We start from the raw sequence: 26,213 nt of genomic DNA on the forward strand, positions 1-26,213 counted from the left end.
AAATAACAGAGAATGGGATCAGTTCACCAGTAACATGGACTTTGTGTGACGATATTTGAATGTGTACATTGTTTATTTAGTTAGTGGTTAGCTTAGCGTATGCCGTTCTTTGGCTCATAAAACACCACATGTAATACTGTAGCTAGCATGCTTTGGCACATATTCTTAGATTCCTTTAGATTAGATTTCATTTTAAGCATGTCTATAGTCATGTACTGTAGTGAGCCATTTGAATCCCAGGAGGACCAAATTTAATCCCTAATTAGGGTCTATGGGTTTTTTTAAATGATGTATACATGCAGGTGTTATGTTGTTGCAAATATACGGTGTCCTGTCATGATAGTTGTGTGTTAGTTGGTGGGAACACACTCATTAGATTGTAAGAAAGGCTAAGGAGGTTCCATTTCATCAAAATGGAAAAAATAAATAGTTTTACTCTAGTCAGTTGGAACTTTTCTTGGTTTTAAATGACTGGTAAAACTTAACTTGCTTGACCTGCAACATATTGATAAATAAGTTGATAAATAAATTATATAAAATGTGCAAACTATAATTTTTCATTAAACAGCTACATTAAACAGCTGGAATGTTTTTATTTCACTTCAAAGTTGGTAATTCTGCCACCTACAGTAAGTTCTGTTTTTACATTAGATAGTCACTTACAGAGTGACTATCTAAGTGTGTTTCTTTGTCTGAGAGACAAAAACCATAACCCCTGACCTTTCAAAAATAACGAGCAGTTTAAGGTGAGGTTGATCAGTTTTTTATCGTTGTCCTTGACAATGTGTTACTGTCTAATGCTAAGTCGTGCCTTAGAAACGCAGCATAAACATTCCAGATATTCCAGAGTGATCAGCTGTGTGCGTATGGAAACAGTTAATCATTTATAACAAGAAGGTCTGATGACATTCATCTTTGATGACACCTGAGCTCCTCTGTTTACACTTGCACTATTCCAGCATTACACAGCCCTTTGGGTTTTACCCTTTTTAATAATACTATACCTGCAACTTGTAGATATTTTTGATTTAACATACAAAACATTTTTATGTTTACAGTTTTTGGCAACTCAACAGTAAGAACAATGTAAGACAAAATACATAAGGTGTTTTCAAAGAGGTGATACATTTTACCGCTAATTTAAATGATCATTTGTTTATTTTCTTTTAAATATTCAGACAACCAATGATGAGCATGTGCATAAAACAGTGAATCTTTATAGAAGGTTAAATGTGATACAAATCAAACAAAAATGTTTAGGACTGCACTGTGGCATTGTGCCATGAGCATGTCAGGAAATAAAGTGGGAGGAGGCTGGTACCAACAAAGATAAGTATTTTTATTGAGTCATAAAAACATGCTTTTTAACTTCAGGAAGTTATCTGTATCTCTTTTATGCATCAGCCTCCAGCACTAGTGTTAGATATAACATTTTAAATAAAAGTTAAAGACTACAATTAAAAGGAGAACGAGGATGTCTTCTAACAAAAGGTAAGGTAATCACTTTAATGTCTCAAGTCAAAACAGTTTTCAGCCAAATGCATCCTCATTTTTACATCTACAGTCTAATAGGTAATTAGAGGTAATTAAATACTTCATGGATCATGGAATCACGGATATGATGGACTCACATGCACAACTCGAACACAGACAAGTATGGATGAATCAGGTTTAATCGTCATCTCTTGGTGGGTTCACAGGCAAAGGTCGGTACACAGATGGATGGTCAGCAGAGGTACAAGTAAGGAACAGGCAAGGCGAGGTACAAAAACGTGAGCAGATTTGACAACAGATCTATCCAGCAGGCGACGGTACAGACAAGGAGTATTCTCAAAGGCTCGGTAACTTACAGGATAATCAGGAGTACCGGATAACGCTGGAAGGTGGTGACAAACACGTTACTATCTGGCAGTGGACTGCTATAAGAACTGGCAGTTAAATACACAGACTTGATTACTTGATGGGTAACAGGTAGTGGATCATGTGACTGGAAGTGAAGTTAGCTTTAAACATGGTGGAACAGAAGACCGGCTATGGATACAAAATAAAACAGGAAATGGCAGTATGAGACCTGGACTGTGACAATACTACAGTATACAGTAATTGACATCTGGGTATCTGTGTACAGTATGTAACTACAGTTACTGAGTGTAAAGTTGAAGTATGAATGTAGTAAATCTGCTATTTTTTTTTCTTTCTCATATTTTATGTTAATATACTTATATTATTCTATTGGATTGGCTGGAGGTGGGACTGGGTCTCTCGGCTGGCCTGGAAACTGTGTAAAAACATCAGCAGCTTCGGCAATTGACAACAAACAATAGCGCCACCTGGTGGTTGACACGAGACTAGCACCCTGATTTTTTTCAGATTGCTACAGGATTAATAACATCCTTAGTCGGGGACGCACCCGTGGTGCGCTGGCGACGCGCACGTACTGCGGTAAAAAAGGTCGTCGCTTTGAAGTGCTACGACTGTATGTAACTACAGTAACTGAGTGTAAAGTTTAGGAATGAGTCTGGTAAATCTGCGATTTTGTTTTTCTTTCTCATCCCATAATGAAAGGGTTTGACTCTGCAAATTGGAAAAAGGCAGATTTGCAGGTTCATTATTCCTGGGATGACTTTTTGTGTTTTGCTGATAATCTACATCAATAACAGTGACATCCCCGAATAGTAGAAGTATGTCATCAACTTGTGTGGTCAAGCTAAATGGTTCTGGTATGGGGCATACAGTAGATACAGGCCACCTTAATTTAAGAAGGACTGGTATGGTTCTCACTATGAGAATATAAATAAAAAAATGAGAATGAATGACAAAAGGCCCCACAACCAGACAACATTGAGATGTTCAGTGGCAATGCCTAATAGGTCCTGTCACGAGACTTTGTTGTGTGTTAATGAACAGCTCAGTTGCAATTAAAGACTTTTTAGCTTGGTCAGAGGACACCTACTCCCTAGATGAACACTTGGCCATGATTGTTCCACTCCCCGGTGTACCTGGAGAGGTGCCCAGATCTCACCCTGACATCACCGACCTGATGAGCAAGACCAGGCTGGTGAAGTGGTCTTTCATGGAGGGTAGCTATTACCCATCGTGTACATGAGTACATCTATGTGCTGTTTGCATTTATCAGCAGAGACTCGTTACTTAACTATGGCTACTGGTTCGCTAACATGTTTGACACCAATGTGGATGCTATTACTAGTTAGTGTTTTGAGGAGAAGAAAAAAAAACTTCAGTCAGTAGCATCTCCTGTTACGGTTCGCTCCTCCGGCCTGCCAGGGGCGCTTTGGTTTTAGTGCTGTGTTTGATTTCACCTCCTACAATAGCTGTTTCCTGTGTTGTAATTAGTGTCATTAGTTCCACCTGTGTTTATTATTTAGATTCCTAGTTTGAGTTCAGGCTTTGTTGGTTCGTCATTGATGTTACATGGATTGCGCTCGTTTGCTCCAGTGTTGTGCTTGTGTTCCTGTCCCGTCTTAAGTCAAGGTTGGTCTAGTCTGTGTGTTTTGTTATTTGTTACATGTTCTTAGTTTTTAGTTTGAGTGCCTAGTCTCCCTTTGTCTCGTACATAACATCGATGGACTGTTTAAAAGGTTGACAATGTTCAGTTCTGCATGATTTAAGACATTTGGTTTCATCATATTTGATCATTTGAAGATCACTACTCAGTTTTATGTTACTATCTTTAATGTGTTTTTTTTTACAAGACCGACCTGACAATCAAGACTAGGCTGGTGAAGTGGTCAGCTATTACCCATCGTACACAGGAGTGTATGTAACCCACCTCAGCTCTCATTGTTAAAGGCAATATTTGGTGATACAGGTATATTATCTCTTAATATGCCAATTATCACGTGGACCAGTAGATCAGAAGCCTAAACCCACTGTGGGAGAAAGGGGTATCAGCAATTGTTAAGAGTAAAACTCACCAAACAAGTGATTTTTTATAGTTATTGAACTTTATTGAAATAAAAGATTGATAACTCATCTTTGAGCATATAAGAAAGAAAAACAAACCTTCTACTTATCTGAGATCACAGTCAGTCGTGTTGGATGGCTCGCCACTATTGTACCCCTGGATCCTTCTGCCTTTACACAACAGGGAGAATCCCAGCAGAAGAATTTTCCACTGTTGAAAATAGTGCACAGCCACCTCAACATTGACTCTGCAATGACCAGTAACTCGTGATGGTGTCTGACCAGTCTTGCCTATTGTTCAGTTTCTTGAGGAGAAGCTGGAAGAAAGAAAAGAAAACCAGTAGAATCTCTTAACTGTTTTAAGGGTTGATCATAGATTTTCAGTTCTAGTTTGAAGACATTTGGTTTTAACCTCTTTTGAACCTCATTTGAAATTAACCACTTAAATTATTATCCTTTCTCACCTGTTGGAAGATCAGTCAGTTTATGACGAAAGATCAGGCATAACATGAACACTGAGTGACTTGTACTGTATGTTGTAGTTACACAAGTCAGGAAACCTTCTGCAGGCACTTTCCCCCTTATTACTGTGGCATTTAAAACACCTACTCTTCTGTGTTAATTCACATTCACTAGTACAACACAAACACTGTTTACCAGTGTCTTAAGACAATGTTCTAAATCCTACTGTATTGTACATCTCATGCTTTCACCACCAGTGACCTTGAAAGTGATGTGGACATGCTCCGGGCCAATATGACCAATAAACATGAGTACATGTTCCCAGGAGGCATGAACTGGGGACAAAGAATGGTGTGATATCATGCTACAAGACAAAAGTTCTGACTGGTCCATGTGTGTATGTTTTTCTGCTTTAATCCTTTAGCTCCTCTGTGTCTTCTGAGCAGGTATTTAACTGCTTGTTTAGCCAGTGTATTGTACAAATGAGTTATTATAGCTCCTTCAGAAGAAAGACTAACTACTATGCTACATACATAATACAAACACACTATTTATATTGTATTAATAATATTAATAGTAATAAATAATAAATAATTATTATAAATAATTAAGTTATGTTATTATTAAGTTATGTTTGAGTAACACTTGAACACTATAATAAATAATAAAGTTCTATAATAAATAAATTCACCATTTACAACTTAAGCAGACTGACTAACACCTGCAGAAAATTGTGAACATGCAACACACAACAGCATACAATTGGTACATGAGTCGTTCAGAGAGTAGATGCAGAGAAAGAGGAAGAGACAATGGATCACTCACCCTGTTGAATGAAGGCTTTTGTCCTTTCTGTCATGATGCTAAAATGGTCAGTTCTAGCTATTAACTCCTTCACAGCAGCAGTATTTCTTTTTCACACGTCTTCTTCAGGTGTTTTTTATTCTTTCAGACAGTTAAGTCCAGCTTAGCTGATGCTGGGTAAGGTGGCAAACTAGTTACTAACATTTAACACTAGCTACTAGCTACATCTATGGACATACAGTAACTTACCTAAATAAATGTCATAATGGCCTCATGTATTTTTCCTCTATTTTTAAAATTTCTTGCTGTCAGGTTTTGACTTGTTGTTATACTGATAGTTAAGTTAAACCTGTTGGTTCACAGTTCAACCAGAACTGCTTCTCGCACCATGTGCTCAGACTATCACGCCCAAAAACAAACCTTTTTTTATTCAAAGACACTTTGACATTACAAGATAATGTCACAGTATTACTTTAAACAGCATTGTAACAGAGACATTTAGTCCAGAAACATACAGTGGTAATTGTTCTTTTTCCTTACTCATTCACTGTGTCTGTTTTAAGAATAAATATTTAAAAAGCAGACATTGGCTAAGACACGTCCACAAAACCTTGACCCCACTAAACCTTTGGCTGCTTTTTATTTCCTGTTTGGCTTTACCAAACCTGTTTAACCACTATCACTTGACAGTGTGCTCATGTAACCACCTATGCTGACACTGTTTTATTTCATTCACCTTTTTATATTATGCTGATTATATGGAGCTGTAGATTAAAAACTAGGATGTACAGTATAAAATATTCTGTAACTGTTTTTTCTTAACCTGGCTTTACTGGGTTAACTGCTTTAACTGCTTTAACATTGTGCTATCATTATGGTTTTGTCTTGACAGTTGTACTGTATCTTCGTGGTAGAAAAGCACTTAGCAGATCTACAACTCATCGGAGAAGTTTATATAGTTTCTATATATATAATGTCTTCTCTTGCACTGCTTTACAGTATAAATCACCAAGTGCAACAACCACTGACTGTACACTACCTCTCTGAGACCACTAACGACTATAATCATGAATCATAAAACCCATTAGGCTGTTTTCTCTCACATTTGACACCCCCCAACCATGACAAAAAAATGCAACTGGTTTAGCTTATAGGAAACTTTTAATTAATAAAACTGGCTATTTAAAGGACAGTTTTTAATGTTATGTTTTAATGTAAAACATATTTTCAAATTACATGACCAAATAGCACATGAATAGGCAAATCCAAAATAAATTAGACTACCAAAACCATGACAACATGAAATGCAATTGATTAAGCTTTTATTTAATTATTTAATACAAGAAATAGATTATTTTTTTTATTTTTTTCATTGCCGCTTGATATTTGAGTTTGATAACGTTACTATAGAGGACAGCTGAGGACATGAGAGGGGTCAGCATGGACCACCACCTTTCTCAAAGACCTTCTTGCCTTTATCTGCTGAAGCTGGGCAAGTTTTCTACCTTAGCCTATTAGACCCGTTCACACACAAACACATTCCAGGAATGAACACATTGTATTGTGTCAGACGTGACTGGGCATCAACCTCTATTATTATATGGTAATAAGGGTATCTAAAAATATAATGAATGATTGACTAGTGTCATAGCGAGGAGTTCTGATGTTTCATGCTTATCTTTTTAAACCACAGAACTTTCTATTTTCAAGACTAGAACATAATGTTATTGAACATAATACCTAAGCTCATCTCCTCGATTACCCCTGCAGCATTTTTTTTATAATGCTACACCTAAACAGGTTTTGAATATATCACAAGTGAACTGAGAGGAGGCTGGTACCAACTGTGTGTGGAAGAAATTGGACAGACCACATTTAATTGTGCGTCATCCAAACCTGCTTTGTCGCTTCAGGAAAGTATTATCTTTGAATCTGTTACGCAGTAGGCTCCTTCACTAGTGTCAGTTGGTACGCCGGAATAAAGTGTTTAATTAAAATAGTGGAATTGGAAGTAAAATGAACACCTAGTGTTTCTTCTAACAAAGGTAAGTTGCTCATTTTTCTGGCAGGCATAAAACATTCATCATGTAGTTTTCTCAAGTCAGAACATTTTTCACCTAAATACTCACTTAGATTTACCTCATTTCTACAGTCTGAGATGATTAAATGCACTTACTGACAACTAGACCCTGAGTACGGAACTAAATGAGTATATGTATGTATAGTTGATAATTATACAGTTTATTACACATTTGGTTTCTAGGTTAATTTCGTAGATAAAACTAATGGTTTTGTTTTTTCCTCTCTCATCCCAGAATGAAAAGTAAAGGTTTGTCTCTGCAGATGGGAAGAAGGCAGATTTGCAGGTTCATCCTTCCTGTGCTTGCTTTTTGTCTTTTGCTGCTAATCTGTGTCAAGTACAGAGACGTCCCTCGAGGTTTACATCCTCCACCTCCTTTACTTGATGTTAAGACTGTTCAAAAATACAGTATTGACTGCTCAGCCATATATGACCTGGATCCAGTGGAGGTGTATAAATCTCTGATCATCAGACAAAAACACATTGTGAAGGACAACGATGAAAATCTGCTCAGACTCACCTCCAACTGCTCATTATTCCGAAAGGTCAGAGGTTTTGATGACGTCTGTGTCTCAGAGGAAGAGAAGGACTTTCCCATCGCTTACTCTCTGGTTGTACATAAATATCCATGGATGGTGGAGAGACTGATCAGAGCGACGTACTCACCCAGTAACATCTACTGCATCCACTACGATCTGAAGTCTCCAGCTCAGTTCGTTGCAGCTATGGAAGGTCTGGCTCACTGTTTGCCCAACGTCTTCATCGCCTCCAAGCTGGAGGACGTCATTTATGCAGGTTTCACTCGGTTAAAAGCCGATTTGAACTGTCTGACTGACCTTTTGTCATCAGAAGTGAAGTGGAAGTACGTCATCAACCTGTGTGGTCAAGATTTCCCCCTCAGACCCAACAATGAGCTGGTGTCAGAACTAAAGAAGCTAAATGGTTCTAATATGGTGCACACATACAGGCCACCTCAGTATATGAAAAACAGATATGCTTTTCACTACGAGGTGAGAGATGCTTACTTTGAATATAAAAAAACAGCAGTGCAAACAAGTAAAAGAAAAGCCCCACCACCACACAACATAGAGATGTTCACTGGCAGCGCCTATTTTGTCCTGTCACGAGACTTTGTTTTGTACATAGATTCCTCAGTTGTGGTCAAAGACTTACTGGCTTGGTCAGAGGACACCTACTCCCCAGATGAACACTTCTGGGCCACCATTGTCCGACTGCCCGGCGTACCTGGAGAGGTGCCCAGATCTCACCCTGACATCACCGACCTGATGAGCAGGACCAGGCTGGTGAAGTGGTCGCAACTGGAGGGCAGCTATTACGCTCCATGCACAGGAATATACGTACGTGCTGTTTGTGTTTATGGTGCAGGAGACATTCATTGGTTACTCAACTATGGTAGCTGGTTCGCTAATAAGTTTGACACCAATGTGGATCCCATTGCTGTTCAGTGTCTTGAGGAGAATTTGTCGGAAAGAAAAAATCTTTTTTATTCAATAGCATCTCCGGACTGTTTCAAAGGCTGATCACAAATGTTCAGTTCTGGCTGATATTAAGACATTTGGTTTTATCATCTCATACGGTATAGTTTGAAAATTACGTCTTCGGTTCAATGTTTCAGTGCTGTGTGTACATTTGCTTTTGGTTTTACTCGTCCTGTCATTTGACACCTGGCATGGTAAATATTTGATCAGTATGAATAACCTTTAATTATGAAAGAGTTCTGGGACATGGGTGTAGACACAAAGGCCATCTATTGTAATAAGCAGGTCAGACAGGTTTATCTGTGAAAGGTTCAGATGTAAGATACACACTGTATCATTAAAGCTAAATGAAGCTTACAGAGATGGGTTGCTCCTTTTACATTATGCACACATAAAAATATTACTTGTCAATAACAGCATTTCTTTATTTTACATTCACATTCTTTCTATTTTTGGCGGCACGATGGTGCGGTGGGTAGCACTGTCGCCTCACAGCAAGAAGGTTCTGGGTTCGATTCCCGGAGGCGACCCTGGTGCCTTTCTGTGTGGAGTTTGTGTGGGTTCTCTCCGGGTTCTCCTCCCACAGTCCAAAGACGTGCATTAGGTTGATTTGCTTCTCTCCATTGCCCGTAGGTGTGAGTGTGTGAGTGAAAGGTTGTCTGTCTATGCCCTGCGATGGACTGGCGACCCGTCCAGGATGTACCCTGCCTCTCGCCCGCAGCCAGCTGGGATAGGCTCCAGCACCCCCGTGACCCCGCATTAGGGAGTAAGCGGTTAAGAAAATGGATGGATGGGTTCTTTCTATTTTTCTTTTTTTAAACAAATTTACAACTTAATGAAAACATGTCATGAAATGTTTCATAAATAACTAATCTGGGGTTTGTTCTTTTAAAATAGTAGGTCATCCTCTTGCCTGGCAGCTCCATCCTTCTACCAATATATTCACTACCTCTCCTCTGCACATGTCGAAACCATCTCAGTTTGGCCTCTTTGTAGCTACCACAGGCAACATGAGCCGTCCCTCTGACATGCCTGTTTCTAATCCGGTCTATCCTTCTCACTCAACATCTTCATCTCTCCGTCTCAGCCTCTTGTCTCTTCCTCACTGCTACCGTCGCTAACCCATAGAGCAGAGCTGGTCTCACCACTGTCCATCACCTTTTCTTTGAGTCTTCTCTCACACTCCTGAGACTTTCCTCCACTCACTCCAACACTCGCACTCGCCTCTTTGCTTCTTTTCCAAACCCCATCATATTGAAATGCTGACACCAAGTACTTAAATTCCTGCACCTTCCTGACCTCAGCCCCCTGTAACCTCACTCTTCTACAGAGTACCTTGAATACCTGTACTCAAGGTACTTGCTCCTTCACATTTAGACACATGTATTCTGTCTTCCTTCTAGAGGGAACCTCCATCTTTCCAGCTGTTCCTCCACCTTCTCTCTACTCACTGCAGATCACAACGTCATCTGCAAACATCATTGTCCAGGGAGATTCCTGTCTATCTGTCTCTGTCTATATATATATATATATATATTATATATATATATATATATATATATATATATATATATATATATATATTATAGTTATATTAATGGTTTATTTCATGTTTTATTTAGTCCATCCTAAATATGTGTGATGTCGCTGTGTTGGTGGACAGGTTGAGTTTTTGCTTTGGGGTGTGTATGCAACCGAGGTGGTAAAATCCTAGTCTCGGTCTCAGGGTGGAGTCCCATCATGGGAGGTCTACCAAATAGGATCTCATACGGGCTGAGGTTTGTTCTCATCCTTCTCCTCATTCTCATGTATAAGAGCCTGAGTCCACTTGAGACCAGTCTCTGAGCAGCATTTGGCCAGTTCGTTTTTCAAAGTGCCATTCTCTCTCTCTACCGCCCCTCCGCTTTGAGGGTGGTAAGAGCAGTACTTTCTGATGTCAATGTTCAGAAACTTTCCCACTTCCTCAAGGGCTTGGTTCGCAAAGTGTGAGCCGTTGTCACTGCTGATTTTAGATGGAATCCCCCATCTGGGATTTATTTCTGTCTGCAAGGCTTTGGTAACTGCATGGCTGTTAGCAAGTTTAGCTGGAAGGGCCTCCACCCATTTTGACCACATATCAACAATCACTAAACAATACTTTTTACCTTCTGCTGGCGTTAGTTTGATGAAGTCCAACATTAAATGGTCAAACACCTGTTCCGGTGGTGGGTGAGCTGCCAGTGGTTTGGCAGTCGTCTTACCTGGGTTGTGTTGGGCGCATGTCATACATGCTTCACAGTATTTTTGCGCATAGATTGAAAATACCTTAGTGTACCAATGTTTTGTAAGATTGATACATGGTCTAATCCATGTGTCAACTTCGCGAAATGAGGGAAAAAGTGTTTAGGTAGGCAAGGTTTGCCGTCGGGCCCATACCAAATGCCATGGCTACTGGTGGCGCCATTCGTCAGCCAGAGCTTGCGTTCCTGTGGGGTAGAGAATGTCTGAAGATCAGGGAGAGCAGAGGGAGGAGAGGGAGGTTGGGTAGAGGTGGAGGATAAGAGGCAGGTAACAAAGGGAAGGGGAAGTCGGGCAGCTGTCTTTGCAGCAGCATCAGCGCGCGCGTTTCCAGCAGAGATGGGATCAGCGCCCCCAGTGTGTGCAGGGCACTTACATACAGCAATTGCAGCTGGTAACAGAATTGCGTCAAGCAGATCAGCAACCTTATCATGATGCAAGATAGGTTTGCCATCAGATTTCAAAAACTTGCTGTGTTTAAACAGAGCACCAAAGTCATGTGTGACGCCAAAAGCGTATCTGGAGTCTGTGTAGATGGTAACAGACTTCCCTTCAGCCAATTTACAGGCTTCGATCAGTGCGATCAACTCCGCAGCCTGAGCAGAGTAATGTCCTGGCAAAGCGCCAGACTGTAAAACAGTATGAGAGGTGCAGACTGCATATCCAACCTGACAGTGGCCCGAAGCAGGGTGTCTAGAGGCGGAGCCATCAACAAAGAGAACGAGGTCACAGTTAGGAATTGGCACCTCCGACAGATCTGGGCGCGGAGTGCAGACCTGGTTCAAGACCGAAACACAGTTGTGAGGCTCGCCATCGTCAGGGCCTGGAAACAAAGTGGCTGGGTTAAGCACATTGCACCTTTTGACAGTGATGTTTGGCATTTCCAGTAAGATGGTGTTGTATCTAAGCCATCGTAGAGCTGTAGAAAGATGTGATGTTTTTTTGTTCCAAGAGGATCAAAGACACGGCATGAGGAACCAGCAGGGTGACATCAGAATAGCCAACATTGTCACGTGATGCCAGCACGGCTTTCTCTGCCGCAGCCACTGCTCGGAGGCATCGTGGGAGCCCCGCAGCGACTGGGTCAAGCTTAGCAAAGAAATAGGCCCTCCGTGATCCTGTAGAAGGACAGAGGTCATACAACCTGATTTCTCATCCACTGTTTGAGTGAAAGGTCGCGTAGGGTCAGGCAGACCCAAAGTAGGAGTCGACTGAAGAGCTAGTTTGAGGTCGGTGAACGCCTGTTCAGCCTCAGATGTCCACATGAGGCGGGTGGTGGATGCAGAAGACGTCTGCATCAGAGCTCTAAGCGGAGCCTCCAAGACGGCGCAGTTAGGAATGAAATTCCTGCAATAAGAGCACATACTTAAAAAGGACATAAGCTGTTTGTATGTGCACGGTTTAGGCAGGGTCTGAATAGCTTTAGTTTTTTTTAGGTAAAATGGATTTCCCTTCAGCGGTAATATGACCTAGGAAGGTAACCTCAGTCTGAACAATTTCTGTAATTTGGACAGACTTGCTTTGTGGCCTGCAGCATGCAGGTGTTGCAGCAGCTTGATCGTGTTTGCTGTGCAAGTTTCCTGATCCTCACTGCAGATCATCAGGTCGTCAACGTACTGCAGCAGGGCGGTGCCTGGGGACAAGACAAGATCATCCAGGCTGTCTTTCAGTGCCATATTGTAGATTGTAGGGCTTTCTGAATACCCCTGGCACAGTCTGGTAAAGGTGTATGACTTTCCATTAAATTCAAAAGCAAACCAAAATTGACTGTCTTTGTGGACCGGCACGCTGAAAAAAGCATTGGCCAAGTCGACTACTGAAAATTTTTTTGCCTTGGGCGGAACCTGAGAAAGAATGGTGTAGGGGTTCGGTACCGTAGGCGCGCGTGGTTGGACCGCTGCATTTACTGCCTGCAGATCCTGGACAAACCTCCCTTCTGTTTGTAACATGTTGGCTGTCCTTTGTCTCTGATTTTCTTAACTGGGAAGAGTGGAGTCCTCACTGGAGAGTTGTCACATGGGACGATGACTCCTGCTTTCAACAGAGAGTTAAACACTGGTGTTATTCCTTCAATTGCTTCTCTCTTTAAAGGGTATTGCTGTTTGCATGGTCTGTGGTCAGATTTTGGCGTGATGACCACTGGGTCACACCCTTTGATCAAACCTACATTATATTTGTGTGTGGCCCACAGGGAAGCTGGAACTTCCTGTAAGGCTGGATACTGCGTCAGAGCGTCCTCTGACAAAAACACGTGGTGTGGAGTGTGTGTGGAATGTTGAGGTACCAAGTGCACTGTACGCTGCGCAAGAAAGTTAGACTGAAAAAGTTTTTTGTAAGTATGCAAAGTAGGTGAATACATCACATTCGGGTCGGAAGTCGTTTGCCAGTCTCCTTCCCGTTGACATCTGTCCACGATAGGACCCAAGTCCTGCCATCTGTCTCCGTCATGTTTTGACAGAAGGACGTGTGGATCTGTAGAATAAGCATCAACACATCTCTCTTGTTCGTTAGTGAGAGAAATCGCAAGCGCAGACTTATGTTCATCCCAGAATAGAGAGGTTGAGGTCAGTTTGTCCGCATGTGTGCGTAACCATGATTTTTCAAAATTCTCATCAGGACCAGTGGACACATGTGCTGTACAAGACAGGTCAGATGCGTCTCTAAAGGTCGTATTCTGTGAGGAAACAAGCTGTCGAGCAGCCTGTATAAGGGCCTCAGTTACAGCCTCTCCCTTCAGCAGCCACTGATAAGAGTAGAGCAGCGGCTCTGAGCTGAAATTAACACAAACAAAAGAAAAATTATTTACATTGTCCGTGGTTGTGACCTGCACTCCCTCCGGAGTGGAAATCAGGGAAATACCTAAACTACACATGAGATCTCTTCCTAATAGATTAACTGGGCATAAGTTTGAAAGCAAAAATGAATGTTTGAGTGTCTTGCAGTCTGATGTTGTGCAAGACAGAGGAACAGAAAGTTTTTCTTTTATTGTCTGGCCAGACGAACCTATAGTGTGCACAAATCGCCCACTCATTTTAGGTGGATTGGAAAACATGGAAGATTTTATTACTGAATTTGTTGCTCCTGAATCTACTAAAAACACCATACGTTCACCTTGAACCGTCAGAGCAAACTCAGGAAATTGTTTGAAACCATTTGACTGTAAAGTCATGCAGCAGTTGTCATTTAGCTGTTTGTTATTCTTTTCAAAATCACTCTGTGGGATGTTTTGAGCAGAAAGCAAGTCTTCATTGCAAGCAGATAAGCATGAATTTGAATCAATTGAGCATGTATTAAGTGTGAGCGTGTGTGTGTGTGTCTGTGCGGTACCGTCTACGTCATCGTGTGAACGGAAACCTTCGCTGGGCTCCTCCTCTAGTCAGTCTGACGAGAGTGCCCGGGAGGGTGGAACCTGACGTAGCCAGGGGCAGTACTTCCTCCAGTGTCCCATCTCACCGCAGATGTGGCAAGCGTTTCCTAGATCTCCAGATGCGCCTCCTGTGTCTCTGTTGGGCCAATTCCGTCTGAAGTCTCTTCTTCCTCGCCCACTCCTCTGTTGTTGTTATGCATTGCAGAGAACATCTCCAAGGATGGCAGATACAGTTCGCTCTGTTGTTTTTCCTTCTTTGCCATCTTCTTCTGCTGGAGAGTGTCATAAGCATGGCGTGCGTGTCTTGTGAGGTCAGACAGACGCGCTTCTTCTTTCCATCCGATGTATGACTGCTTCACGGCGTCAAAAACTTCAGGGAGTAAACCTTTCATCACCAGTTCACACAGGTGACTCTTGTATGTTGAACAGATGAGTCCTCCCACTCCTTCAGGGGGAGGTTGAGGTCCTCCATGTGTGCTGTATGCGGTGGTGAGGCGGTGAACAAAGTCATCAACTGATTCCTCTGGCATGTGGTGACTTTAATCATACAGACTTTCTGGGGGAACGCAGTTTCGAGGTGGGTGACAAGCGTCCTCACTGCGGCAACGAATCCATCATTTAAGTTGTTTGTTCAGTCTTTGTGTTTGAGAGCAAGTGTCACATCAGGCAATTGTCTAGCCAGCTTTTGGTATTCACAGGGTGCAAGACGTTTGGCCAGGATGCGACGAATCTAAGCTCCAGTGGGTCTGTACTCCTAGCAGAAAGCCAGAAGGTTGGCACCGAATGTCTTTCCTGATACAGTGATGTCTGGAAGAGTGTGAGCAAAGTCAGCTATGTCAGCGCTAGTCCATGGTCTGTGCACTAACATGCTTCCTTCAGGGCCGGCCACTTCCACCATGGGCTAGCTGATTTCTGGAGCTACTGGTGTGTTGCTCCTCAGGGTACGAACGCTGGTAGTTGCAGAAGCAGCACTCGTAGTGGCAGTCGATGCATGGGCACAGCTTGTGGCAGTGGATGATGTAGGAATGAAGCCAATAGGTGAATTGGCCCAGAACGCCTGTGCCTCTAATCCAGGAGTTGGTGTGGCATTTACACTGTCCTTCACATGCTCTGACTGCTCTGCAGCCGATGTTGCAGCTCCTGATGACAGAGGTTGGCCAGGCTGTTGGTATGGGCCAGGCTGCTGCAGTGGTACAGGCTGTTGTCGTTGATCAGGCTGTTGCTGTTGGTCCGGCTGTCCTGCTGACGTAGGAGTCCAGGTCGAGATTCACCTTGATCGCGCTCAGCTCTGCATAAGGATACAAAGCAGAAACAGTGGGAGCGCTCTGTTTCTCATCATGTTGTGTGTGTGTATGTGTGTATGGTGGCGGTGTGCAAGCTTTCACAGAGTTGTTATCTTTTCTGCCAGCTACGTCACCACTCTCGTCCTTTCTCCCTCCTAACTCTTTTTGGCATTTCAGTCTTTCCCTGCGTTCTGATTCTTTAACCCAAATTTCAAGGCATCTGTTGTTTAATTCTATTTCCTCTAAAGTTTTGACTTTGATCGTTCTACTTTTACGGAGTTGTTTCTCCTTTTTTTCTAATTTTTCTTTTAAAGGGCGTATGTCCTTCACACTGAGTGATCCACCTTCTTAAAACCCATAATGTTTTGTCCAGTCGTGAGGACATGACACGCACTCATCACCATATTTACGTCTGATTAATTTTGTAATGCTGCAGTCTGGTGGTGGAGACTTAGATCGCCCCGAACCCATCTTTCAGAGTCCCGGCGGTTTTCTGCCTTAGACTTTGCTCCCTCACCGTCAGGCCCCTCTAAGACCCTGGTCCCTCGTATCTCAAAATCACTTCCCCCTGCAAACGCGTTCCGTATTTCAGAAGCCGTCTTTTATTTCTTGTCCACTCCCTTCAGTAACTGATAAACCGCCAGAAGGTGTTTTGGCAGCTGTGGCAGCATGCCAGCATTGGCAGCGAAAATGCTGCCAATGCTTATCTATGATTAAATAAAGTAAGTACAACATTCAACTCTGACATGAAGTCAGAGTTGAATCTTTTAATTGACGTTTTAGACAGACTATTGTCTGTGTGTCTGTTTGTCTATCTGCCCTAGCAAACAGTGTAGAACTGATATTATCAGATCTATGTGTTACGAACTCGCCCCGTCGGTTCCGAACCGGCGGGGTTTGACGGAACCCTGGGGCAGGAGAGGGAATGCGGTGAAGAGAGGTAGTGACAGCACCCGCTCCAAGCGGGGAGAACTACGGCTCTCACGGAGCCGGGAGGAGAACACGCTCACACTGAGCGGAGGCTTCAGGCACCACGGCCGACGTGCTTCCAGCACACAGCTCTGTGTAATCCCTCACACAGACACCTGGCCGCAACCGGCAGACCAGGTCGCAGGGAACACAGGAGAGGGAAGACCCCAAATGCACGACCCAACACAGAGGGTACAATTGACATTAACGGTTTATTTAAATATAACAAAAAACTCACTGCACCGCAGGACTCAGTTCAACACAAAGGAAGAACTAAAAATCACTGCATTGCAGGAAAACGATAAACAACCTAATTCACTATCTAAAACTAAACGCTCCGTACACTACGGGCAAAAATCCTAAACCTGAAACATAAGACCTAAACATGAAACATAAGACACTCACAAAACATACGTGGTGAGACAGGACATAAGAAAAACCAAAACTCCATTGCATCACGGCTCTCCTCAATGTAACAATGGGGTAGCATCCAGCTACACCGAGAGTACACACCAGCAATGTGTGAAACAAAAGACATCCCTTATATACAAACCAAAACAGGTGGGTCAACTAATTACACAGGAAATTAAAAACTCAGACCCACACCAAAAAGTCCCAAGAGCGCCTCTAGCGGCGTGGAGGCTGAATGTCACACTATGTCTCAGAACTGTGCCTATACTGGTATTTAACCCTAACTATACAGGTTAGATACGAAAGCTCCACGTTTTGGTTTTACCCTGTAATTGCGCCTTTGGTGCTAAAAATGGGGGTGGCCTCATTAACATTTTTAACACCTTCCCCAGATAGACCAAGGAGGGGGGCTGCTGACCATCCGCTCATGAGTGTGATGAGTGCGTGATCAGCGCCGATAGTCGACTGAAATCAGCGAAAACGAACCGCTCTATCTGTAAGAGGCATCATTGTAAAAAAATGATTGATGAATAGATATTGTGAATTGTTCACACCACCCATATAATCAAGGTGTTGTGCTGTGAAGTTTTTAGGCAACATCCAGCATGTTGTACGTGTACATACATGTCGTAATGTTGCTTGCTTGTTTCTGCCTCAGTTTAACTTGATTGAGCTCTGCTGGGTTATATTTACAGATTCATTTGACCACTTTCTAAACAGACACTGAATTCAACCATACAACATTATGTTAACAAAGCCTTGATTTGACCGCAATCTTTTGCAATTTTCTTGTTAATCACTTCACAAATATATCTGGTTCTCGTGACTCAGGAGAGGTTGTCTGAAAGTTGAGTCTGCAGCATAAGCGTTTGTAGATACTACAGGTTGTGTCCTTCTTGGGGATGGTTCTTTACACCCATTCAGTCTTTTGTCATATGATTGACTAGTTTGTTGTGAGAGAGTTTATGGTGTGTGTGTGTGTTGATGTGATGATGTGTGTTGTACACGTGGGTGGGTGTATGCGTCTGTGTTTGTGTGAGTTTGTATGCGTGTGGTGCGGTTGAAGTGTGGGGGGTCCGGTTTTCCGCCCGGGGTATGTTGATCGTCTGCCTGGGTGGTCTCTTTTCTGCTGACCCCCACCAATTGCTGGCCTTGTGCTGCAGGCCGGTGTGGTGCCAGGGGATGAGGTCGGGCCGATGGGGTCGCCCCCCCCCCGCTCGTGTAGGGGTGGTGGACTGGGGGCGGGCCCCACTCTGGGTGCGGGGGCATCTCCTGGCGGGCTCCCTACGGACCGTGGGTCCTCGGGCTCTACTCTTTCAGGCCGACCCTCTCGCCGGGGGGAGTGTTTGCCCCTGGTTCTCATGGAGCGGACAGCGTTGACCCCCGGTGGCCCACTCTGACCTGTCTCTGTGGCTGCTGCAGCTCTGCCTGGGGGGCTCTGTGTGGGCGGTTTGGGTCGTAACACCTGCCCTCCTGGAACTGAAGGTGTGTGGGCTCCCTGGCTGCTAGGATTCCTTCCTCTGCTTACTGGATGGGCATAGTGGCCGAGCCCCTCACATCACCCTGGCTTCCACAAGTGGCATTGTTCATGCACCAACGTCTGCCTCACCCTTTGGGTAAATAATATCAAGCTACAGCCTTACTAACCTTGTAGTGGGACACTTGCCAAATCCAACTGTAAGTATTACTGATACTTATCACTACCAATATCAATAATGTGTAAATATGGAAATTGTGGTGTTCTATGTCATGACTTTTATTCTATTATTATTTATATATTTATTATTTATATATTTATTCTATTAGTAGTTCTATTAGTCTATTTACTTTTATTAAGTAGTATGGGATATGTATAACAATGCACATGTGTATGTATATGTTTGTATGAGTATGTGCACATACCTTAACACTATTATTGGTATTAGTATTAATCTCCAAGGTAAACCACAGTACAACAGTTGTTTAGTTATGAATGTGTTAGCCTAAGGTACATCCCTGCTTCTTTTTTTTTTTTGCTCCGATTGTTTACTTAACAGATTTGCTTGGTTTCAGCAGCTGGTTGCACCCCTTACCCCCCCCCCCCCCCCCCCCCCCCCCCCCCCCCCCTCTCCAGCATACACACCATAAAGCAGAACCGACTTAACCTGTCCACCAACATCACACATATTTTGGATTAGCAAAATAAACCATAAATCAAGAAGAGTATATATATTTTATATATACTCCTCTTGTTAAAGCAAAGCTGTCCATCACAATATGGCATTCAGGGTAAATTATGCTGCTTGTTAAACTGCTGGACAGAACAAAAAAAAAATGTTGTTACCCCCCTTGTCGTGGGGGTAACGGCCCCATTTCATTGGCCCCCCAGTTCACAGGATTTTAGCTGAAGTGTCTCAGTCTCTTGACTTATCTGTGGGAAGTCCTACAAAAAAAGTCACTAAACCTCTCTGTGGGTTGGGGAGTCTTTCTGAACAGGGTTTGACTACAGTACATGCCAGTTAATAAGGGAGGTGGCGTCTAAATTTAATTTTAAGGATTATAATTGTGCGTCATTCAAACCTGCTTTGTAGCTTCTGGAATGTATTGTATCTTTGTCTCTTTTACGCATCAGGATCCTGTACTAGTATTTGCTACTCATTTGGAGTAAAAGTGCTTAAAATAGTTGAATTGAAAGAAGAACGGGCGCTTACTGTTTCTTCTGACAAAAGGCAAGTTACTCATTTTTCCCAAAAACATAAAAGTCAAGTCAAAACAGGTTTAATTTAAATGCATCCTCATTTAAACAACCCCTAGATTGTGACATGATTAAATAATTTAAGCAGGATCTGGACACTGCACAAAACTGTGAGTGAAGTGAGTTTAGTGTTGATAATCATACAATTTATTACACTTTTGATTTTTATGTAAATTTAATACTTAAAATCACTTCTCTCACCCCAGAATGCAAAGTAAAGGTTTGTCTCTGATTGGATATTGGAAAAAAACAGATTTTCAGGTTCCTTTTTTCTGTGTTGACTTTTTGTGTTTTTCTGCTAATCTGTGTCAAATACAAAGACATCCCTGAACGTTTACATCCCCCAGCTCCTTTTCTTGATTGTAGGATGGTTCAAAAATACAATATTGACTGCTCAGCCATATATGATATGGACTCAGAAGAGGTGTATAAATCTTTGACTATCAAACTCACCTCAAACTGCTCATTATACCGAAAGGTCAGAGGTTACAATGACTTCTGTGTCTCAGAGGAAGAGAAAGCTGGTGTCAGAACTAAAGAAGCAGAATGGTTCTAATTTGTTGGAGACATACAGGCCACCTCAGTTTAAGATAAACAGATATGCTTTTTTCTAAATCTGTTGTAATGAAATTCCCGGGTAACTGAATTACTTCTCCCTCAGTGTTTGGTCTGTTTTTGGTATTTAATAATTTTTTCCATGTTTGAGTATGATGATGACTGGTTATCGCTATCAAGTTAACAACAACGATGTGGACCATATTGCTATTCAGTGTCTTGAGAAGCTGAAGGAAAGAAAGGAAATAATTTGCAGTTAGCAGATGCCCTGGACTGTTTCAAGGTTTAATCCTATATACAATACTGATGTCTAATCATGAATTAATTTCTAATCTAATGAATAACCTTTCTTTTGCTTTGACTGCTTGAGAAAGAATTTCTTTCTTTTGGATGATTGTACCATGTGTTTGCATGCGTCTACTGCCTACTGTATATTCAAAAACATGCCTTTTTAATAAATGTATTTCTGACTCTGACTTTACTTCTTTTTTAAACAAAAGTATTTATGATATAAAGTAAGTACATAAATGCTGTACACAGCGGTTGTGCTATTAAATAAAGGAATACACAAAAATAATGCAGTTTTACACATTACCCTTGTGTTTGTGTGAAATAATTACATAAAATAAGTCATGGGGCGGCACAGTGGTGCCATGGGTAGCGATGAAATAGTTAACGTTAATTCCTCATTACCTGTACATCAGGTACAGTAATTGCAATTGCAATTGTACAAATTGCATAACCCTAGTGACCAACCTGTTTCATAGGAAGTGAAGGTTATTAGATTTTTTTACACACAGTATATGTTTGAGCATATTTGCATTATGTTTATTTTTAAAAAGTCATTTGAAGTCTTCTTTTTCATGTATAAAATTAGAAAAATAATTTATTAGGGATTAATAATTTTTCAGTGTACAAATCAGGTGAAACTCACTGTGATCGTAGGTGATTTATCTCACTGAAGAAGATAAAAACATGTTTCTTATGTTCATCTTGTGCTAATAAATATGAAGAAGATGACGCAGAATCTAACAAACACTTTGGAAAATGCAAACCATATAAAGGGTATGTTTGAGTAAATGCCATTAGTTGCTCATCTCTAATCCTAGGAGGCTGAAAAACAACAACTACGCTTTGTCTGTTACTGTACCTGTTAGAGCATGTGCTTTCAGCATAATCTGTGGGTGAAGCGTAATGTTATGTCTATTGTGACGCTAAACTGACTCCATACAACAGTGTTTAAGCAAATGTTCTGCAGTGATTAAACATTTACTGCAGAGAGTCTTGCTAACACTTAACACTTGATTGACATTGTCTCCACTTTCAGAGTTGCTACCGTGTTATACAGTAGGGCCAGTTTGTCTGCCTTTGACCTAAATTCATCTACACATCATGCTTTTATTTATGTTGATAATAAATTAAATTTCACCTTTATTCATGCTTCCCTAGTCTAGAGCCAGGCTCAGATGGATTGACAGCACTAAATCTATTGCAGTCAGCATAGTCACCACTAGGTGGGCATGTTGTTTTGTTGTAAATGTGGTCTATGGGAAGACTAAAGTCAGGAAATGCACGACTAATGTGGGTAAATGTTTAAATCCTGTAAACATGTTCATCAAGAAGCCCATTATAATTTATATCTTTCTAATCTAATTATAAAAAATTTTGTCACATATTCAAATGTGCATTTTCACTTGTGTGAGGAAAACTTCACTTGTATGTATGAATGGTTTTCACTATAGTATGTACATGACTTGAGTTCCCTTGTGTGCATGAGAGGATAATTCTGAATAATGTCATTCACAGCACCTCATGATGCAGATAGCAGATAGCATGTGCCACTGAAGTTGGCATCCGATTAACTGACGAGTTTAACAAACTCTCAACACTACTACTGTAGAAGTGTTGTTAATAAGTAATTTTAATTACAAATGTCAACAAATAGCATTTGTAACTGTTCTCACCATTTTCCCTCTTTAATAGCAGTAGTAGCAGTAGTTTTGCCTGATGTTTTTTAGGAAGATTTGTTTGTTGATTGCCAAGAAATATTCTAAAGGTTTGATAAGTATTCACATAGATCATGCGGTAGATAAAGGCTGTGACAGCACGGATGTGAGCACCTTGTGCCATTTATTAGGTGATGTGTCATAACATGAATAGAGTAAATGTTGTACTTGTACAACACAAGTCAAACTTGTCTCTCTGTTTAATACGATTTTTATAGTTTCCGCCCAATGTCAGTTAATCAAAATGATTCTACAAAGAAAAAGCGCTTTACTAACGCAATGCCCATAGTTATGTTCACTAAGACAGCTGTTTATTAAGACAAGCTGCTGGTTTGTTTAAATTTTAATATTCAGTTGCTAAAAATAGAAAGATTTAAGAAACTGTCTACAGGCACTGCCTCACTCATCACTGTGGCATTTAAAACAGCTATTGTTTTTACTTTGCTGTTACAATACAAACCCTGTTAATGCTGTCTTGTTGTGTCAGATCCCCAAGTGGAGTAGTGTTTTTATGACGATAGTAACAGCTTCAGTATCGTAACCACTTGCTAAATACTCATACTAATACTATATCAAGATAATGCATATGTCTCATGATAAAGACTTTCAGATAATGTTCTAAATCCTACTGTACATCTCATACTTTCACCTCCGTTGACCCTGAGAGTGATGTAGCTTCAGGCCATTATGACCAACCGAATAAAAACATCTAAGTACATGTTCCCGTACGTTCATACACTGTCAATTGGTTGTTGTAATTTGCCTAAGCAGCTTGTCTCAACAAACTTGTTTAACTACTATGACTGGACAATGTGTTCTTGTAAGCACCATGGAAATTTTGTTTAATTTGATTTGCTTATTTTTCATGTTATGCTGATTATACACAGCTCTAACATAAAAAACAGGACAAATAGTTTAGAAGATAATGTAGCTGTTTTCTTTAACCTGGCTTTAGTGGGTAAACTGCTTTAAGTGATGTATTGTGCTAAAGTTATGGTTTTGTTGTGACAGTCGTACATTACAGCAGACTGGTCTCTGTCTATTATCTTACACCAACTGATCAAGGCCGATGCCTGGTTCCGCTGGAGGTTTAATTAAGGCTGGTTCTGCTGGAGGTTTCTTCTTTGTTAGAGAGAGAGTTTTGCCTCCCCACTGTTGCTGTCAAAATATAATTAAATTTAAACAAATTGCTGTGTTATACTATATTATTTATATTGACATATTTGTATAGGACTATACACATTTTGCTGATTGGCTACAATTAAAGACTTGCTCTACATGTACGTAAAATGCATGTATGTTGGATTTAGTTGTGTAAGCTCTTAATCCTTATGTGCCATTAATTTTTTTCTGAATTGGCCAAAACAAATAAAGCTGAAATGAATTCAATTGAAAATTATGCTGTGACTGGGCCTCACGCTGTATTATTCCTTGTTGGTAATAGCAATATCTAAATAGTAAGCGATGATGGTTTATGGTCACCTCTCTGACAAAGTATCTTTTTTGTTGAAACTAGTTCAGCTGAATAGGGAACATACTGGGAGACCTGAGCTCATCTTCTCCATTAACACCTGCTAATGGAGGGGTTGTATTCTTTTTAACACACCTACACTGTACACCTCAACAGGTTTTGAATACAGTACATGAAAGTCAAAAAGGGAGGAGACTGTAACAAATGTTGTAGAACAATGATGAAACTGTTCGAATCCTGTCATCCAAACCTGCTTTGTAACTTTCTGTATTATATGTGTCTTTTTTAGACATTAGGATCCTGCACTAGTGTCTGTTGATACATTTGGAATAAACATACTTAAAGTAGTGGAATTGGAAGAAGAACAAGTACTTACTGTTTCTTCTAACAAAAGGTAAGTTGCTATTTTTTCTCAAAGACATAAATATGAAGTCAGATCTGTTTTCAACTAAATGTATCTTCATTTCAAAAGCCTCAGTCTGACGTGATTAAATCTTTTAACAGGAATCTGGATACTGTGTACAGAACAAAGTGAGTTTAGAGTGGATAATTTTACAAAGTATTACATACTTTGATTTGAAGATCATTTAAACATAAAACTGCTGGTTTTGGTTTCTTTTCTCTCTCCTCCCAGAATGAAACCTAAAGTCTTTTCTCTGCAGATGGGAGAAGGGCAGAAAATTAGCTGCTTCTTGTCCTTGTTGATTTTTTGTGCCTTACACCTTATCTACATCAAGTACAGTGACATCACTGAACGTTTAAGTGTCCCAGCTCCTTTAGTTGATATTAGGACAGTTCACAAGTACAAAATTGACTGCTCAGCCATATATAACATGATCCCAGAGGAAGTAGGTAAATCTCTCATCATCAGGCAGAAACACATTGTAAAGGACAACGATGAAAATCTGCTCAAACTCACCTCCAACTGCTCATTATACCGAAAGGTCAGAGGTTATGATGACGTCTGTATCTTAGACGAAGAGAAAGACTTTCCCATCGCTTACTCTCTGGTTGTACATAAACATCCATGGATGGTAGAGAGACTGATCAGAGCGACGTACTCACCTAGTAACATCTACTGCATCCACTACGATCTGAAGTCTTCAGCTCAGTTCAAAGCAGCTATGGAAGGTCTGGCTCACTGTTTGCCCAACGTCTTCATTGCCTCCAAGCTGGAGAATGTCATTTATGCAGGTTTCACTCGGTTAAAAGCCGATTTGAACTGTCTGTCAGACCTTTTGCAGTCAGAAGTGAAGTGGAAGTACGTCATCAACCTGTGTGGTCAAGATTTTCCACTCAGACCCAACGTTGAGCTGGTGTCAGAACTAAAGACGCTGAACGGTGCTAATATGCTGGAGACCTGCCAGCCCACTGTGCACAAAAGAGGAAGGTTCTCCAAGACCCCACCACCACACAACATAGAGATGTTCACTGGCAGCGCCTATTTTGTCCTGTCACGAGACTTTGTTGTTTTCATGAACTCCTCAGCTGTAGTCAAAGACTTTTTGGCTTGGACTAAGGGCACCTACTCCCCAGATGAACACTTCTGGGCCACCATTGTCCGACTGCCTGGCGTACCTGGAGAGGTGCCCAGATCTCACCCTGACATCACCGACCTGATGAGCAAGACCAGGCTGGTGAAGTGGTCGTACCTGGAGGGCAGCCTTTACCCTTACTGCACAGGAGTGCATGTACGTGCTGTCTGCAATTATGGTGCAGCAGAGATTCATTGGTTACTCAGCCATGGTCACTGGTTCGCTAACAAGTTTGACACCAATGTGGACCCTATTGCTGTTCAGTGTCTTGAGGAAAAGCTGGAAGAAAGAAAAATCCTTTTCCAGTCAGAAGACTCCCTGGAGTGTTTCAATGGTTGATGATGTTCAGTTCTGGATGGTTTAAGACTTTTTATCATCTTTGATCTTTTGAAGATTGTTACTTCAGTTATACTGTATGTTGCTATCGGTGCTGTGTGTGACATGGTTTTGTTACGTCATTTGACACCTGACATATTTGATCAGTATGAATAACATTTAATTGAAATCTAGTTGTGTGAAATGAGAGAGACAATTTTTACCCAGGGACGAGTTCAGATGTTCAATACACATTGTATCATTACAGCTACATGAAGTTTATGTCACAGATGCATGCTTTTACATTATGCCCATTCAAAATAATTCTTGTTATACTGTATGTATTTTTTCAATCTATTCCTGACAGTTGTATGCAATCGTGTCTACTGACAAAATGGCTGCTTCGCCAGCAATTCATTACCTTGGCAGACTGTTGTTAGGTGGCATCATCTAAAATTATTTTATTTGTTTCACACAGCTAACATCCCAAACATTAAACACAGAGATGGTGCATTTGTTTC

The 26,213-nt window shown here is 41.3% G+C and overlaps 2 protein-coding genes across 3 annotated transcripts; both read left to right on the top strand.

The window, feature by feature from the left end:
• The first annotated feature begins 6,560 nt into the window (after positions 1-6,560).
• On the top strand, positions 6,561-9,126 carry LOC114867039 (beta-1,3-galactosyl-O-glycosyl-glycoprotein beta-1,6-N-acetylglucosaminyltransferase 4-like). 2 transcript variants are annotated; one of them, XM_029169338.3, is made up of 3 exons: positions 6,561-7,235; positions 7,343-7,405; positions 7,506-9,126. In XM_029169338.3, exon 3 carries the CDS (start codon positions 7,507-7,509, stop codon positions 8,809-8,811), a length of 1,305 nt encoding a protein of 434 aa, XP_029025171.1. In that variant the 5' UTR covers positions 6,561-7,235; positions 7,343-7,405; position 7,506; the 3' UTR covers positions 8,812-9,126. The 2 variants fall into 2 exon arrangements, with proteins under 2 accessions (XP_029025171.1, XP_029025170.1); XM_029169337.3 differs by lacking the exon at positions 7,343-7,405 and having other exon boundaries at positions 6,562-7,235.
• Positions 9,127-24,273: 15,147 nt separating this feature from the next.
• Positions 24,274-26,203, top strand: LOC114867040 (beta-1,3-galactosyl-O-glycosyl-glycoprotein beta-1,6-N-acetylglucosaminyltransferase 4-like). Its single transcript, XM_029169340.3, has 2 exons — positions 24,274-24,373; positions 24,477-26,203. Exon 2 carries the CDS (start codon positions 24,478-24,480, stop codon positions 25,714-25,716), a length of 1,239 nt encoding a protein of 412 aa, XP_029025173.1. The 5' UTR covers positions 24,274-24,373; position 24,477; the 3' UTR covers positions 25,717-26,203.
• Positions 26,204-26,213: the final 10 nt, after the last annotated feature.

Source organism: Betta splendens, chromosome 12 (assembly GCF_900634795.4).
Source record: "Betta splendens chromosome 12, fBetSpl5.4, whole genome shotgun sequence".
Classification (NCBI taxonomy): domain Eukaryota; kingdom Metazoa; phylum Chordata; class Actinopteri; order Anabantiformes; family Osphronemidae; genus Betta; species Betta splendens.

Bases quoted from the DNA above. Each gene is read 5' to 3' on its own strand.
- LOC114867039 (XM_029169338.3), top strand. From the start codon at position 7,507: ATGAAAAGTAAAGGTTTGTCTCTGCAGATGGGAAGAAGGCAGATTTGC.
- LOC114867040 (XM_029169340.3), top strand. From the start codon at position 24,478: ATGAAACCTAAAGTCTTTTCTCTGCAGATGGGAGAAGGGCAGAAAATT.